Raw genomic sequence first — 17,608 nt, forward strand, 5'->3', positions numbered from 1 at the left:
GCTTATATTAAGCAAACCAGACGGCACAAGTTTCTTGTTTATTTATTGATAGCCAGGGGCACGCTCCAACATGCAGACATCATTTACAAATGAAGCATTTGTGTTTAGTGAGTTCTCCAGATCAGAGGCAGTAGGGATGGCCAGGGATGTTGTCAAAAATATTTCATTGGTAAAGTGACGATACCCCAAAAAACTACTCAAGTACTTTACACCACTGCATATGCATGATTTTTCCCCTACATCAGGGCTGCCCAACCCTCTTCCTGGAGATCTACTGTCCTGTGGGTTTTCATCAGCCCAACCCTCTTCCTGGAGATCTACTGTCCTGTAGGTTCAGTCCAACCCTCTTCCTGGAGATCTACTGTCCTGTAGGTTTTCAGTCCAACCCTAATTTAACACACCTGATTCTACTAATTAGCTGCTCAAGACCACTAGCAGAATCAGATACGCTAAATTAGGGTTGGACTGAAAACCTACAGGACCGTAGATCTCCAGGAGGGTTGGACTGAACCTACAAGACAGTAGATCTCTAGGAGGAGAGTTAGACTGAACCTACAAGACAGTAGATCTCTAGGAGGAGGGTTAGACTGAACCTACAAGACAGATCTCCAGGGGGAGGGTTAGACTGAACCTACAAGACAGATCTCCAAGAAGAGGGTTGGACTGAACCTACAGGACAGTATATCTCCAGGAAGCGAGACAGCCATGCCCTACAAGCTCATCATAATTATGCATAGTTTTCTACTAGAGGCAGATATTGTGTTAAATCTGCGAAAGGAAAGGGTTTCTAGGAGGTGGTTTTGCTTGAGGTCAGAAGTGAATTTCCACTAACATTTTCTTGTTTGAATCCTCTCTGACGAGTGACACTTGGTGGCACAAGAAGGAACTGCTACAAATGATATCCCTGTAGTGTAAAACCATTGGACTCTTCTCCAGTAAACTATGGAATTCAGGTTGTCTGTCTGGTTACAGGACACAAGCTGACTGGCGCAAAATGTTAATCAGAGCATTTGATTTGCACTTCAGGAGTAAAACAGTGCTGATCTGGAAGTGGTCTCAACCGCTAATCACTAAAGAAACTTCAATCAATCAAATGTATTTATAAAGCCCTTTTTACGTCAGCAGTTGTCACAAAGTGCTATACAGAAACTCAGTATAAAACCCCAAAGGGTATAAAAATAAAAAAAACTCCATAGAAAGGCAGGGACCTAGGAAGAAACCTAAGGTGGCTAGTCTTCTTTTGGCCGGGTGGAGATTATAAGGCCAGATTGTTCTTCAAAACGTTCAAACATTCATAGATGACCAGCAGAGTCAACAGTTCAACACCTCAGTGAATGTCAGTTGGCTTTTCATAGCCGAGCATTCAGAGGGTGAGACAGCAGGTCCGGGAGAGAGAGAGTTGAAACGGTAGGTCTGGGAAAGAGAGAGAGTTGAAACAGCAGGTCCGGGACAGAGAGAGTTGAAACAGCAGGTCCGGGACAGAGAGAGAGTTGAAACGGCAGGTCCGGGACAGAGATTTGAAACGGCAGGTCTGGGAGAGAGAGAGTTGAAACAGCAGGTCCGGGACAGAGAGAGAGTTCAAACGGCAGGTCCGGGACAGAGAGAGAGTTGAAACAGCAGGTCCGGGACAGAGAGAGAGTTGAAACAGCAGGTCCGGGACAGAGAGACAGTTGAAACAGCAGGTCCGGGACAGAGAGAGAGTTGAAACAGCAGGTCCGGGACAGAGAGACAGTTGAAACAGCAGGTCCGGGACAGAGAGACAGTTGAAACAGCAGGTCCGGGACAGAGAGAGTTGAAACAGCAGGTCCGGGACAGAGAGACAGTTGAAACAGCAGGTCCGGGACAGAGAGAGAGTTGAAACAGCAGGTCCGGGACAGAGAGACAGTTGAAACAGCAGGTCCGGGACAGAGAGAGAGTTGAAACAGCAGGTCCGGGACAGAGAGACAGTTGAAACAGCAGGTCCGGGACAGAGAGACAGTTGAAACAGCAGGTCCGGGACAGAGAGACAGTTGAAACAGCAGGTATCACATAAATGTACAGTTAATAACAATGTATTTTTTTGAGTATTAAAGAAATCCTCTCAGATTTGGTGAAAACTTGGGTGGTGATGTCAGAGCAAGATGTCAGGACATAGTGTGACATAAGACCAATAAGATCAAATATTTTGACACCTTTGTCCAGGGATAGCTTTCCTGTTGTTGCAGGGTGTAAAGGGAGGGGCACTCTGTACCGTTCCTAAAAGCACAGTGCAGCCTCAGATGGCCATACAGGAATGCTTCCATTCCAACACGCCAAAGCTAAGGCATACACACTTAGTCACTGCTCTCCCAGCAAATAGTCAAGGTCTCAGTTGAGCTGGTAAACAACCATCGGTCAACTAAGGTCACTCACCGAGCATACACTGCTGTCATTTCCACATCGCTAGAGAGATAGTTGTGGAGCACATCGGCCAGAGGGGACTCATCAGTTGCGATCTCATTATCAGTTGATAAAAATCATGCCTGGATCTCTTGTACTGTATTCTCTTTATAGTCACTGTTAATCACTTTAGTCTACATATTGACAAGTTGGTCTTGGGTAGCATATGAGCGCAGCAATATTTTGTCCTGCACTCTGTTGGCTTGCTCTGTTGCTGTTACTATTGCCCTCTTCCCCTCACTTTTATTCCTCTCGCTTTCTTTTGCCTCCTCGCCTCTATTTCTTCTTTTCTGCATTGCACTTTGCCTCGCCTCTTATTTCTCCCAAACAGTTTGACACAAACGAGCAAAAACTTTCCAGGAAATCAATAGCCGCTGACGATGTCGACATGTTTGCCCTCTGGTCTCTGGCGGGCCCACGTAGCTTTGGCTCGCTCCAAAACAGGCGTCAGAGTGTCGAAGTAGACCATTAGCCCCTCCACTAGTACCTCAGGGCTAGTTCAGAGTGAGTGGACAAACCGCTGTGAGGTTCTGGACACTGGTAAGCCTACTGAGGGTCAGGGGTCTGAAGAATGGGCTCGTTAAAGACCCTGTCAGGTGGACTGCTGCTGGGTTTATGCCTCACCTTGCTGGGATGGGGAGCTGAGGGACAATGGAACGGACACCCCAAGGTACGTCAGAATTCTCTCACCACTGACATTGTACATGTTTAATATGTAACCAAGGTAGTTTTTCTCATTAAATGGATTTTCGTGGTTCATTTAGGGGCGACGGGTCGCCTAGTGTTTAGAGTGTTGGGCCAGTAACCGAAAGGTTGCTAGATCAAATCCCCGAGCTGACGAGGTACAAATCTGTCATTCTGCCCCTGAACAAGGCAGTTGTTCCCCGGTAGGCTGTCATTGTAAATAAGAATTAGTTCTTAACGGACTTGCCTAGTTAAATAAAGGTTACATAAAATAATTAAATGGTCATTGGATTGGCCCAAGGGAAAATATACAATACTGGTCGTAGTATTGCCTTAATCTCTCAAGGACAGACTATGTAAACATCTGACCAAGAGTACCTTGACAGTAACACAGAGAACTTGAATTGCGCAGTGAAAGAGAGGGGACTTTGCTCAGTAGTCTGTGGGCGGAAAACAATATGTCAGGTCACCCTAAATCTATTCCACTGATTTGAGCTCACCCACATTTTGCTGTATCACTTTACTAACATATTTATGACTCATTGTACAAAGGAAAATACCATCTGTTCAAATGTCTATTTCTCTGTACATTTGGCATCATTTTCAATAGATGCACAAGCATAAGAGTGGCGGTGTGCTGTGCATATTCCCTGCCTGTAAGAAGACAACATTGAAACTTAGGGGTGTGTGTGTGAATGAATGAGCAGTACATTGAGCATACTGTAACATGTGTTGTACTGTACATACTGTAACATTGGTGTTGTACTGTACATACTGTAACATGTGTTGTATTGTACATACTGTAACATATGTCATGTTTTGACACACAGAAGGAGATATCGGGCAGTGGCCCTATCAACCTAGGCCAACAACAACGAGGCACCTGGTGGCCCCTGATGCAGACCAGAGAAAACCTGACAGAGGTCAAAAGGTCAGTCTGCTTTACATGACCATGAGAGGGGAAAAAACAGCACTAGGCCACATTCCAATACTTTTAACACGCACCCTTCCTTCCTTTCTTAAAGTTGAAAGACGATTGGATAGGTGTAAGCATGGGTTACATGCATACATGACATAGTTTCATAAAATCTGAATGTTTTACTTACTCAAAGAGAGCCCAACATTCCTTAAATTATACTTCCAACATCTCTGTGCTCTATCATACAAACCATCCATTTGACTAACCATCCATTTGACTAACCATCTATTTGACTAACCATCCATTTTTACTAACCATCTATTTGGCTAACTATTTTGGCAAGGAGAAATGACCAAAACAGTCACTCTAAGCAACGGTCAGTCAAAGTAGCAACTAGGAAGACACATGAATGACTAGTGATAAACTTCTTTCCCATGTCTTTGGTCTACAGCATCAAGTCCATGTTCCAGTTCAGGACGTTTGACCCCGAGGGGGTGGTGTTCTATGGGGACACCAGGGAGGGAGAGGACTGGTTTGTCCTGATCCTCAGGAACGGCCTCCCAGAGATGCAGATCGGGAAAGCAGACATCCTCGTCAGTGTGCAAGGGGGACCCAAACTCAACGACGGCAAGTGGCATCTGGTAAGCCAGGTGACATTCACTCTGCATTATGGGTAACCTATAGAAGCCTGGAACGCAAGTCTAGGTGTCAAATCAGGTGTGACCCAGTCACTTCTAATAGACCTGTGTGTAATGCATTATGAATTCATTTATAGAGGCTGTTATGAGGAGCAATGAGCTGTGATGAAGGCCTATAGCAATGTGAAAGAAAGCACTTTCAATTCATGACACACTAGCGTATCAAATGTATTTGAGGCTTTATTCACGGCTGACATGACATACATTTCTATTCTGTGATACACATGTAGGGTGCTGTTTCTGATTCTTTATGCGTACCGTAGGTGGAGATCAGTAGCCAGGGGGATTTTGTGGTGCTGGAGGTGGACGGCCAGAAGGCGTTGGTGGTGGGACTGAAGTCCAAAGAGACCATGGAGGTTCTGACAGGCCAGATCCGCCTCGCCCTCGGGGGAATCCTGGTCAGCGTGGACAAGCTGTTCCTCCCGGTATGCTGGAGCTATCTGTCTGTCGTTTGTTGTCGACGGGGATTGATTAGCTGAACTTGGAAATGGACTGGTCTTGTTTACAAATTGGTGTGTGTGAGAGCATGCGTGTGTGTGTGTGTGTGTGTGTGTGTGTATAAACGGTCCTAATACTGTACTTGTGTGACTGGGTGGTCTCCAGTTCCAGCCAGAGATGGATGGATGTATCCAGAAGGGGAACTGGCTAAACCTGAGCACACCCTGGGAGACAGAGTTGATTGGGGAGCCCTGGCCCTGCTACCAGAACATCCAGCCAGGGAGCTATTTCCCCGGAGCAGGACTGGCTGCATTCAACACCACAGGTCCATATATATTGAAACGAATGTGGGGCGCACACAATGAAGACTGGTGACTGTCTAAGAACAAATTAGCAAACAAAATCATTAGCCAACAACAAAATGCTACTCGTCTTGGATCCAATCAGCATCCTTTTGTAGCTGATTCCTATTCTATCTTCTGTAAAGACAGGCACTACATTCCAAAGAAGGTCTGATGGTGTAGTGAACAGGTTGTGAAGCCACACATAGCCTGAACAGTATCGGGTCTACCCAATTTACCTGTATATGTCCATATTTAAAACAAATATTTAACCTTTATTTAACCAGGTAGGCCAGTTGAGAACAAGTTCTCATTTACAACTGTGACCTGGCCAAGATAAAGCAAAGCAGTGCGACACAAACAACAACACAGAGTTACACATGGAATAAACAAACGTACAGTCAATTGCACAATAGAAAAAGTCTATATTAAGTGTGTGCAAATGGCGTAAGGAGGAAAGGCAATACATAGGCCATAGTAGCAAAGTAATTACAATTTAGCAAATTAACCCCAGAGTGATAGATGTGCAGATGATGATGTGCAAGTAGAAATACTGGTGTGCAAAAAAGTAAATACAAACAATATGGGGATGAGATCGGTATATACAGATGTAGGATCTTAATTTGATCACTCTGTTGCAGGAAACTTCTAGTCTATTTGAGGTTGTAAAAAGCTTCTGAAATTTGTCATTTCCGCTTTGAAATTTCACTTGATTTTCCCTTGCAAAAAAATATATGAACCCCTACAACATGTCTATTAATTATAATCCACATAATAATTCATATTTCCTGTTGCTGCAGGATTATTTTCCTGCTGTAGCAAACTGGCTCAAATTAAGATCCTACATCTGTATATTGAAATATTGGGATTTATTTATTCCTATCTGTCCCCCTGTAGACCTCCCTGGCCACCAGACAGAGGAGGGTGGGATTACTATTGACATCCATGGAGACTCCACTAAAATGGAAGGAACAGTTCTGAGCTTGAACACCCCTGGGCAGGAATTTCCCACAGTAACAGTGAAAATCAACAATAACCCAAAGGTACCAATCCCACCTTTCTAATTTCATGACCATATGAATGTTGGATTTCAGCATGTAAACTGTCACGATCCCAGTTCGTAATCATGGTTCTTTGACCAGTGCAATACAAATTTGATACAGATGTATATCCGTGCTTTCCAACTTTTGTGCGGCAGAAAGTCATACTGACCATCCTCAAGAGTGACGCCATCACCGAACAGAGTTTCAGCAGACTGTCCCTAACCCTGTTGAAGAATCAAGTGAACATGGACATCGATGACACGCACCTAACATTTGAGATCGACAGTATACCTGACTTTCCTAGAAGCTGGAAAGAGGGGATGATCCTTGCATTTGGGGGGCTTCCAGGTGAATTTGTGAGGAGATACTTGAAGTGTTTTGAGGAGACACGTGTACCAGGAGGCTGGTGGAAGGATCTATAGGAGGACAGGTTCATTGTAATGGCTGGAATGGAATAAATGGAATGGTATCAAAGACATCAAACACATGGAAACCACATGTTTGACTCCATTCCAATGAGCCCATCCTCCTATCGCTCCTCCCACCAGCCTCCTCTGACAGGTACCAGATTTGTCCTAAGTTACAGCTAACAGCTACCAGGCGTCTACATACATATGGATGCTGTAGAATCTTGAAATGTTTATTTTTCCCCTCTCTCCATCCCCCCCGTCCCCCTTTCTGTGGTTCCTCCCGCTCTCAGGTGATGGAGTGTCCTACAGTAGCATCCAGTACCTGAAGGGCTGTCTGGAGAAGATCCAGGTCCAGGGACAGGATGTGGATCTAGACCGGGCGCTGTACAAGGACCTCTCCGTTTCCTCCCATAGTTGCCCCTCAGAGGTCTGAACCAAGGCTATCCTGACAGATCAGATCTGTGATGACTGTATAGATGTCATTTATCTCCATCAATCGCCCTTCCCTGGTCGCATAAACCTAATTACAAATCCCCCCTCCCCCATCTGCATTTTAACTGGCCCAGTCAGTATTCCTTTACACACAGTCCTAATTTTAACCATGGCTAAGAGAGGTTTGACCATAGAATTAGGAATTAGAATACTAGAATGTAAAATAACCTTCTTATGATGGTCCAAAGGTCAGCCATGTTGGTGAGTGAGTTGGTCAACCATGGTTTACCAGTGCTGTGATAATATGTATAATAATGAATGTGATGAATTTATCTGCACAGTATGTGTGTTAGCTAGCAAGCCAGCCAGTTTTAGAGGAATGATTCCATGAAGTGCTCTTATTAACTGCCAATATGGCAACATTCCATTCAAACAATACAGTCGATCCACAGTCATACACTGGCTGAAGTCAGTTGATGATAGGACTTAGACAAGTTGTAAATGCAACAAGGACTGTTATTGTATGACTATATTATATGACAATATTGTAGGTTGACTATAATTTTATTACACAATTTCTGACACATCACATGCCTTACTTTTATGTTCCTACTTAAGCAAAAGCAGGAAATGCATCACCTTTGACTCTACTGCCATTCATTCCAATTAGACTGGTTTTGGATTTATTCCTGACCAAGATCGCTGCCATTTTGCCCCATTCTGGAACTTTGAGGGTTTATGACATAGCCCCTCTAGTAATTTAATAAGATCTCTATGGGTTTGACAGTCTTTGTTTGCTTTTGACCAGGTTATGGGGTGTAAAATGAGCAGATGAGATGGGCCATTGCTTTCTGAATTTTCTGTCAATAAAGATACATTGAGCTTGTGGTAGATGATCCTGTTGGCGCATCAGTCTCATTATTGTGCAATATAGAATACAACTTTATTTAAAGTGTAGTTTGATTTGATTGTATTTAGTTCTATTCTTTAACTTAGATTTTTGGTTGAGATGGAGATGTGTCTACTAATGAATAATTGATATGTTGGCTTCATACCTCCGTCTCAACCAAACATCTAAGTTAAAGAATAGAACAAAATCAAATCAAACTTTAAATGTACTTTAAATAAAGTCTGATTTGATTTAGTTATATTCCTTAAATGTTGATATCTGGTTGAGTTGTCAACCAAATACCATTTATTACTTTTCTGATACAGTAAATAGCCTATAAAGTTAAGGCTATATTGCAAACTAGTCTGGACTAGTCTTGATTTATTCAACCTCAAAATGATTAAAACATCCATGGTTACTTTGAGGTTACTATAATTTACGGATAGCCAGGGTTCAACAGTTCAACACTCAGACACAATTTACAAACTAAGCATTTGTGTTTAGTGAGTCTGCCAGATCAGAGGCAGTAGGAAGACCAGGGATGTTCTCTTAATGAGTGAGTGAATTAGACCATTTTCCTGCCCTGCTAAGCATTCAAAATGTAACGAGTTAGTTTTGGGTGTCAGGGAAAATGTAAGGAGTAAAAAGTACATTGTTTCTTTAGGAATGTAGTGGAGTAAAAGTTGTCGAAAATATAAATAGTAAAGTACAGATACCCCCCCCAAAATGTTTTATTAGTACCTAAAAGTATTTTTACTTAAGTACTTTACACCATTGGTTACTATAACTATAAATGTCTTCTTATGTAATCATAGAAAGTGTGCATGTTCAAAGATACCATGGAAAGGTCACATAATAATCTGTGCAAAATCTCAAACAGCATTGATCACTTGCACCATGTACTTTTAATGAAACCTCAGGTAATTTAGTTGTGCTATCAGACGAGGCACAGTGATAACACATTACAAGGGCATCAAATAAAAAATAACAATTGGGGGTAGATCAGCTTTAATATTGCAGAGATATTGTGGCTTCCATCAATGTAATTGTCTGCATAATTTCCAATCCCCCATATATACACTACCGTTCAAAAGTTTTGGGTCACCTAGAAATGTCTTTGTTTTTGAAAGAAAATTTCAAAAATTGTCCATTAAAATAACATCAAATTGATCAGAAGTACATAGACATTGTTAATGTTGTAAATGACTATTGTAGCTGGAAACTGCAGCATTTTTATGGACTATCTACATAGGCGTACAGAGGCCCATTATAACGAACCTACATTCCTGTGTTCCAATGGCACGTTGTGTTAGTTAATCCAAGTTTAGCATTTTAGCATGCTAATTGATCATTAGAAAACCCTTTTTCAATTATGTTAGCACAGCTGAAAACATTTTGTCTTGAATAAAGAAGCAATAAAACTGTCCTTCTTTAGACTAGTTGAGTATCTGGAGGATCAGCAATTGTGGGTTTGATTACAGACTCATAATGGCCAGAAACAAAGAACTTCCTTCTGAAACTTGTCAGTCTATTCTTGTTCTGAGAAATGAAGGCTATTCCATGTGAGAAATTGACAAGAAACTGAAGATCTCGTACAATGCTGTGTACTACTCCGTTCACAAAACAGCGTAAACTGGCTCTAACCAGAATAGAAAGAGGAGTGGGAGGCCCCGGTGCACAATTTAGCAAGAGGACAAGTACATTAGAGTGTCTAGTTTGAGAAACAGACGCCTCACAAGTCCACAATGGGCAGCTTCATTCAATAGTACCCGCAAAACACCAGTCTCAACATCAACAGTGAAGATGCGACACCGGGATGCCGATCTTCTAGGCAGAGTTGCAAAGAAAAAGCCATATCTAATACTGGCCAATAAAAAGGAAAGATTAAGACGGGCAAAAGAACACAGACACTGGAAAGACAGCCTACCCGACTGCTCAAAGGCGTTCACATGGTCCTAAAGCACACCGTTACCTCATTTTGAATCACATTACAATGACAAAAATTCAATTTCAGACATGTCCCCCCGCTCCCCAGTGAAAGTTGCACCCCTGACACATTAAATTGTTGTAAATGTACAAAATATCTGAAGTTTTAACTGTACTTTTAGATGGTTGAAAGGATAGTGATAACACAATGGGATTTCAACAAACTTCTGGCTGTCTTTTTAAGTGGGTGAATAAAGGTTGAAATTTCAATGATCAACATCTCAACCAAATATGACCCACATTTCCACGTTGAAATGGTGTACCCAGTGGGTAGTTACTTTGTGTTGTGACATACAGATCACATTTTTCACTTTTACAGTGTTTTTTTGTGTGTGCAAAAATTACACGAAACTCCAAATCAGAATGTTAACTGCACTGGGCTTTTAAGCAGTCATGAAGTAGAGAGAATGTGCATTTGGAATTGAGAAAGAGTCAGTGCTGTACTGAAAATCTGCAAGAACAATGCTCTGAAACCATAGCAACCCACACGGCTAAAGTGTAAAACTGCAATAAACTGCAATTGCGCACCGGTGGGAGTGACCATGCTGAACCCATTTGATTCATACATAGGCATTACCAGACAGTTTCACAATGTGCCTACTGAAAAACAAAACATGTTTTCATCATGAAAGGTTTTTTATTTTATTTGATAAAAAAATATAAATTTTGTCGTGTTTATTGTGCAGGTGAAAATGAGTGTTCTTCACTCTTCCCCCTATTTGGGCTACCGAATGGTGCAGCGGTCTAAGGCAATGCATCTCAGTGCTAGAGGCTTCACTACAGACCCTGGCTGTATCACAACCTGGCCGTGATTAGGAGCCTCATAGGACAGCGCACAATTGCCCCAGCGTTGTCCGGGTTAGGGTTTGGCCGGTGTAGTCATTGTAAATCAGGATTTGTTCTTAACTGACTTGCCTAGTTAAATAAAGGTTAAATACATAAAAAATTTAAAAAGCATTTAGCAATTTCCCTTTCTCAGTCTTCACCCCACACAGTAGGTGGCGACAATGTAACATTATAGGATATAGTCCGCTGTAGAACCTCACCGAAGAAGAAGGAGGACGAGGGAGGAGGAGTACAGTCGTGGCCAAATGTTTTGAGAATGACACAAATATTAATTTCCACAAAGTTTGCTGCTTCAGTGTCTTTAGATATTTTTGTCAGATGTTTACTATGGAATACTGACGTATAATTACAAGCATTTCATAAGTGTCAAAGGCTTTTATTGACAATTATATGAAGTTGATGCAGAGTCAATATTTGCAGTGTTGACCCTTCTTTTTCAAAATCTCTGCAATCCACCCTGGCATGCTGTCAATTAACTTCTGGGCCACATCCTGACTGATGGCAGCCCATTCTTGCATAATCAATGCTTGCAGTTTGTCAGAATTTGTGGGTTTTTGTTTGTCCACCCGCCTCTTGAGGATTGACCACAAGTTCTCAATGGGATTAAGGTCTGGGGAGTTTCCTGGCCATGGACCCAAAATACTGATGTTTTGTTCCCCGAGCCACTTAGTTATCACTTTGCCTTATGGCAAGGTGCTCCATCATGCTGGAAAAAGCATTGTTCGTCACCTAACTGTTCCTGGATGGTTGGGAGAAGTTGCTCTCAGAGGATGTACCATTCTTTATTCATGGCTGTGTTCTTAGGCAAAATTGTGAGTGAGCCAACACCCTTGGCTGAGAAGCAACCCCACACATGAATGGTCTCGGACCAGCTTTTTTCCAGATGCCCCAAACAATGGTAAAGGGGATTCATCAGAGAAAATGACTTCACCCCAGTCCTCAGCAGTCCAATCCCTGTACCTTTTGCAGAATATCAGTCTGTCCCTGATGTTTTTCCTGGAGAGAAGTGGTTTCTTTGCTGCCCTTCTTGACATCAGGCCATCCTCCAAACGTCTTCAGCTCACTGTGCGTGCAGATGCACTCACACCTGCCTGCTGCCATTCCTGAACAAGCTCTGTACTGGTGGTGCCCTGATCCCGCAGCTGAATCAACTTTAGGAGACGGTCCTGGCGCTTGCTGGACTTTCTTGGGCACCATGAAGCCTTCTTCACAACAATTGAACCGCTCTCCTTGAAGTTCTTGATGATCCGATAAATGGTTGATTTAGGTGCAATCTTACTGGCAGCAATATCCTTGCCTGTGAATCCCTTTTTGTGCAAAGCAATGATGACGGCACGTGTTTCCTTGGAGGTAACCATGGTTGACAGAGGAAGAACAATGATTCCAAGCACCACCCTTTTGAAGCTTCCAGTCTGTTATTCAAACTCAATCAGCATGACAGAGTGATTTCCAGCCTTGTCCTTGTCAACACTTACACCTGTGTTAACGAGAGAATCACTGACATGATGTCAGCTGGTCCTTTTGTGGCATGGCTGAAATGCAGTGGAAATGTTTTTTGCGGGATTCAGTCATTTGCAGGATTCAGAGTATATGCAAATTGGCATCATACAAACTGAGGCAGCAGACTTTGTGAAAATTTATATTTGTGTCATTCTCTAAACTTTTGGCCAAGACTGTACAGGGTCACAGAGTTTCTTAACCCATAGGCGCTACATGCAAGACTTTCGGGAACGCTTCTGAAACGGACCAGGCCAGGGTTTGGTGTTTGAGAAGTCAATGAAAGAAGTGTAAAATGATTGCTGATTTTCTCGAAATCTAAAGTTGAACATGTTACTAAAACCTCATGAAAGTGACAAACTGACACGTTTTAACTTTCGTCAAAACAACTTTATATAGGAGTGTCTTTGATTTGACTACCAGCACATGGGCAGTTCGGCGCCAGACCACGGTTAGACCCGATGACGTGTTTTTACGCATGGGCTTTGCTTGCCAACGTCGCCATGATATCGCCTACAAGTGTGATCGGGGATTTCTATTGGAGAAGCAGTTTTGGTCTGTACTGTTTGACAGGGTCGTCCCTAATTACCACAGCCACAAAGACGTAATTATGGCTAAATCCCGCTAATGTATCTTCCTAAAATCAGATTGTAAACCTACCCCTAAACACACTGCTAATCTTATGCATAACCCTAACTTTAAATGAACCAAAAGCATTTTTTGTTGTTGTCATGAATTTGTACGATATAGCCACTTTGTGGCTGGGGTAACTATCGACATCCAAAGGACAGTAGCTAGCTAGACCCATGTGAGGCTAGCCACAAGAATGGAATTTGCGGTTCCCCTTCAAAATAAAAGTAATTGAAAGTGATGCAAATGGATACAAACAAGTGGAATCATGACATATTTGGACCAGACAATGCTAAACAAGATTGGAATGTTGTTATATAAATTCAACAAATACAATAATTAGTTACTTTGACAAAAAATGTCACATCAGTTGAAATTGCACTGTGGATGTATTATACTTCAGAATTGGGGTCATACTTATATTTCACTGTACAGCCTTACCTATTGAATGTGGATCAATAAAATTGAGTATCAGTCTACTCAGTGACACCCACAGCAGACAACTGTGAAGAGATTACACAAATATGAGCGCAAATCACCTCCCCATTCAGCCTATTGTGCGTATTGACCTTTATATTGAACAGTAAAGCCTTACCTATGGATTGTGGATCAATGAAATGGGCTATAGGTTTACTTAGTAACATCCACAGTAGACAACTGTGAAGAGATAACACAAATATTAGCATCGTAGTTCTTATTGCGGGACTTTGACTGTGGGAAATAACCTCCCGTCAGACTATCGTGAGTATTTACATTCACATTGCACTTTACAGCCTTACCAATGTATTGTGGATACATGAAATGGGCTATCAGTCTACTCAGTGACAACCACAGAAAACAAATGAATAGAGATTACACAAATTGTTTCTTTAAATAAATACTGATTAAAACATTATTTCTATTGCAATTTGTCATTATTCAGAATTGTGTTCTCTGGGTGTCACCGAGTAGGACTTCTAATAAGACAAAGGCCAAGTAGTAATTACTTGTATTTTCTCACAAATGACAATTTGGAGAGATGGGCTATATGTGCCATGAATCAGTCCAAAACCCAAGTATAAAAAGCAAACCTTTTGATTGACCCAAGGTGGGTTTAAGAAAATTGTTTGAAGACAATGCATACTTGGGGTAATATAAACCTATAACAACATGATTTTACTAGGATACTGGCCGTAACAAATATTTTATTTGTCAGGCCAAGAGATTGACCTGATTTATTTTTTGTCATGGCTGACCAATCTTGGGCTGATGTTAATGTGTAAAATACACAGCTGGCTCATTATCATTAGGTTAATCTAGGTTGTTCTATGCGGTTCCATATGTGCCAATACTGTATTGTATTGCTGATGTCTATTGTTTTGCCATTTGCTATTCACCATGCACAGGTTGATGTTGTTTGCTATTATGCACAGAATGATCACATTGTCTATTGCTTCATTTCATGCTCTAGCTTCCTGACCTGTCCCATTGTCGAGCACTTGTTCAAGACGTTCAAGTGGCGTGTATTGATGGAAGCCAAGGGAAGCCTGGCTTCCCCAAAGATGTAGTAAGAAAAAAATGAAATAATTTCTTTCATCGCTCTGTTTCATAATTTTTCTTCAATTCACAAGAAGCTGAATGCATCTCACCAGAGAAAGCATCTGAGTGAGTGAAACAGCGCCCCTCTGTCTCAGTATGTGTTGCCCATTTATCTGATGCTGTCTTGTCAAAAAGAGTATGACATTTTTGCCGCCCGTAGCATTGAATGCAAGGGAAGCCAGTAAGCATTTGGCCTCCCTTGATAATTAAAACAAATAAAATAATAATAGCCAACCAGCGTTGAGATAAACTGAGCGAGCTCAACTGTGAATGGTCCTGGTGCATCAACAACAACAAAAAGTGTCAAGGGAAGACAGTTTGGATTTGGCTTCACACCAATCATATAAAATCAAAAGCCAAACATCATTGATTGAAAAACTTGAATTGTTGCATCTTGTTGTGTTGTTGTTGTTGTTGTGTTCATGTTGCCCATGAAAGGAAGTTTGGCTAGCGAGCAACTAGCTTTAGGACAACAAAAACGAATAGTGTATACTGTATGACAGTCATAGACTGTTCCGGCAACATGAAAGAGAGGAGGATGGCATTGGCATTTGTGCATGCATTTCTCTACAAGTAGGGTGAGTCAACATGTTTTTTCTACTTGCACATAAATCAGTACCATGGACAGCCACATCACATTTAGCTTACGTTGATTGGACTAAATCATTTTTGGTATCTTTTAGTTGTCACTGTATTAGACTAAGCGTAGGTGATTTTATGACGTGGAAATTGAAATGGAGCTGGAATAGTGAACGGAGCTCCTATTTTCTTTGCTGGTTGTGGTAACTCTCCGTGGTTCTAAATCAATAGTTAATCAAACATTAATTATTATCTCTTAGATGTAAAGTACCCTGTTTAGGGGCCCTGTGAGGTTCTGGTACCGGTTCTGACTTACATTTTCGCTTATAAATCAATCTGTGGACACTGTATTGAGCCCTGGTTCCCACACAGAGTATATTTTCTGAGCCAGTGTGATGTAGGATGTGAAATCTGAAACACTTGAAGCTGGAATGTCCCTCTTCCCATTTAATTCGCTGATCCGATTGTCCGTCAACTTCTGGCTGAACCCTACATCACAGCCACTGACAAAGCACATGCCTGCAATCGTTAAATCGTAGCGCATCAGGAAAGAGTGGTTTCATCATGGTAGCACATTCAGGGAACAATTTATAGCCATTCATCTCAAATAATTCATAGATTTTAAACAAAAAACACTTTGTTTGTCATACATGGACAAACTCAAAGAAATGTACTTTTTCAGGACACTGTCTTTCAAGGATAATTCGTAAAAATCCAAATAACTTCACAGATCTTCATTGTAAAGGGTTTAAATAATGTTTCCCATGTTTGTTCAATGAACCATAAAGAATTAATGAACATGCACCTGTGGAACAATCATTAAGACACAAACAGCTTACAGACTGTAGGCAATTAAGGTCACAGTTATGAAAACTTAGGACACTAGAGGCCTTTCTACTGACTCTGAAAAACAACAAAAGAAAGATGACCAGGGTCCCTGCTCATCTGCGTGAACGTGCCTTAAGCATGCTGCAAGGAGGCATGAGGACTGCAGATGTGGCAAGGGCAATAAATTGCAATATCTGTACTGTGAGACGCCTAAGACAGCGCTACAGGGAGACAGGACAGACAGCTGATCATCCTCGCAGTGGCAGACCACGTGTAACAACACCTGCACAGGATCAGTACATCTGAACATCACACCTGCGGGACAGGTACAGGATGACAACAACTGCCCGAGTTACACCAGGAACGCACAATCCCTCCATCAGTGCTCAGACTGTCCGCAATAGGCTGAGAGAGGCTGGACTGAGGGTTTGTAGGCCTGTTGTAAGGCAGGTCCTCACCAGACATCACTGGCAAAAAAATGTGCCTATGGGCACAAACCCACCGTCGCTGCACCAGACAGGACTGGCAAAAAGTGCTCTTCACTGACGAGTCGTGGTTTTGTCTCACCAGGGATGATGGTCGGATTCGCGTTTATCATTGAAAAAAATTGGCATTACACCGAGGCCTGTACTCTGGAGCGGGATCGATTTGGAGGTGGAGGGTCCGTCATGGTCTGGGGCGGTGTGTCACAGCATCATCGGACTGAGCTTGTTGTCATTGCAGGCAATCTCAATGCTATGCGTTACGGTGAAGACATCCTCCTCCCTCATGTGGTACCCTTCCTGCAGGCGCATCCTGACATGACCCTCCAACATGACAATGACACCAGCCATACTGCTCGTTCTGTGCGTGATTTCCTGCAAGACAGGAATGTCAGTGTTCTGCCATGGCCAGCGAAGAGCCCGGGTCTCAATCCCATTGAGCACGTCTGGGACCTGTTGGATCGGAGGGTGATGGCTAGGGCCATTCCCCCCAGAAATGTCAGGGAACTTGCAGGTGCCTTGGTGGAAGCGTAGGGTAACATCTCACAGTAAGAACTGCCAAATCTGGTGCAGTCCACGAGGAGATGCACTGAGGTACTTAATGCAGCTGGTGGCCACACCAGATACTGACGGTTACTTTTGATTTTGACCCCCCCCTTTGTTCAGCGACATATTATTACATTTCTGTTAGTCACATGTCTGTGGAACTTGTTCAGTTTATGTCTCAGTTGTTGAATCTTGTTATGGTCATACAAATATTTACACATGTTAAGTTTGCTGAAAATAAACACAGTTGACAGTGAGAGGACTTTCTTTTTTTGCGGAGTTTATTAATATGAGACGAAAGGTGAGTTCCTAATGAGTTCAGGAAGCCAAGCGAGATCTCTGTGAGACATTCACAGTGATGGGG

At 42.3% G+C, this 17,608-nt stretch overlaps 1 protein-coding gene across 1 annotated transcript; it reads left to right on the top strand.

Moving 5' to 3' along the window:
* Positions 1-2,326: 2,326 nt before the first annotated feature.
* Positions 2,327-8,279, top strand: shbg (sex hormone-binding globulin). Its single transcript, XM_020504328.2, has 8 exons — positions 2,327-3,088; positions 3,933-4,033; positions 4,473-4,662; positions 4,983-5,144; positions 5,323-5,482; positions 6,396-6,541; positions 6,697-6,889; positions 7,242-8,279. Exons 1-8 carry the CDS (start codon positions 2,990-2,992, stop codon positions 7,382-7,384), a joined length of 1,194 nt encoding a protein of 397 aa, XP_020359917.1. The 5' UTR covers positions 2,327-2,989; the 3' UTR covers positions 7,385-8,279.
* The last annotated feature ends 9,329 nt before the right edge of the window (positions 8,280-17,608 follow it).

This window comes from Oncorhynchus kisutch, linkage group LG16, assembly GCF_002021735.2.
Source record: "Oncorhynchus kisutch isolate 150728-3 linkage group LG16, Okis_V2, whole genome shotgun sequence".
Lineage (NCBI taxonomy): Eukaryota > Metazoa > Chordata > Actinopteri > Salmoniformes > Salmonidae > Oncorhynchus > Oncorhynchus kisutch.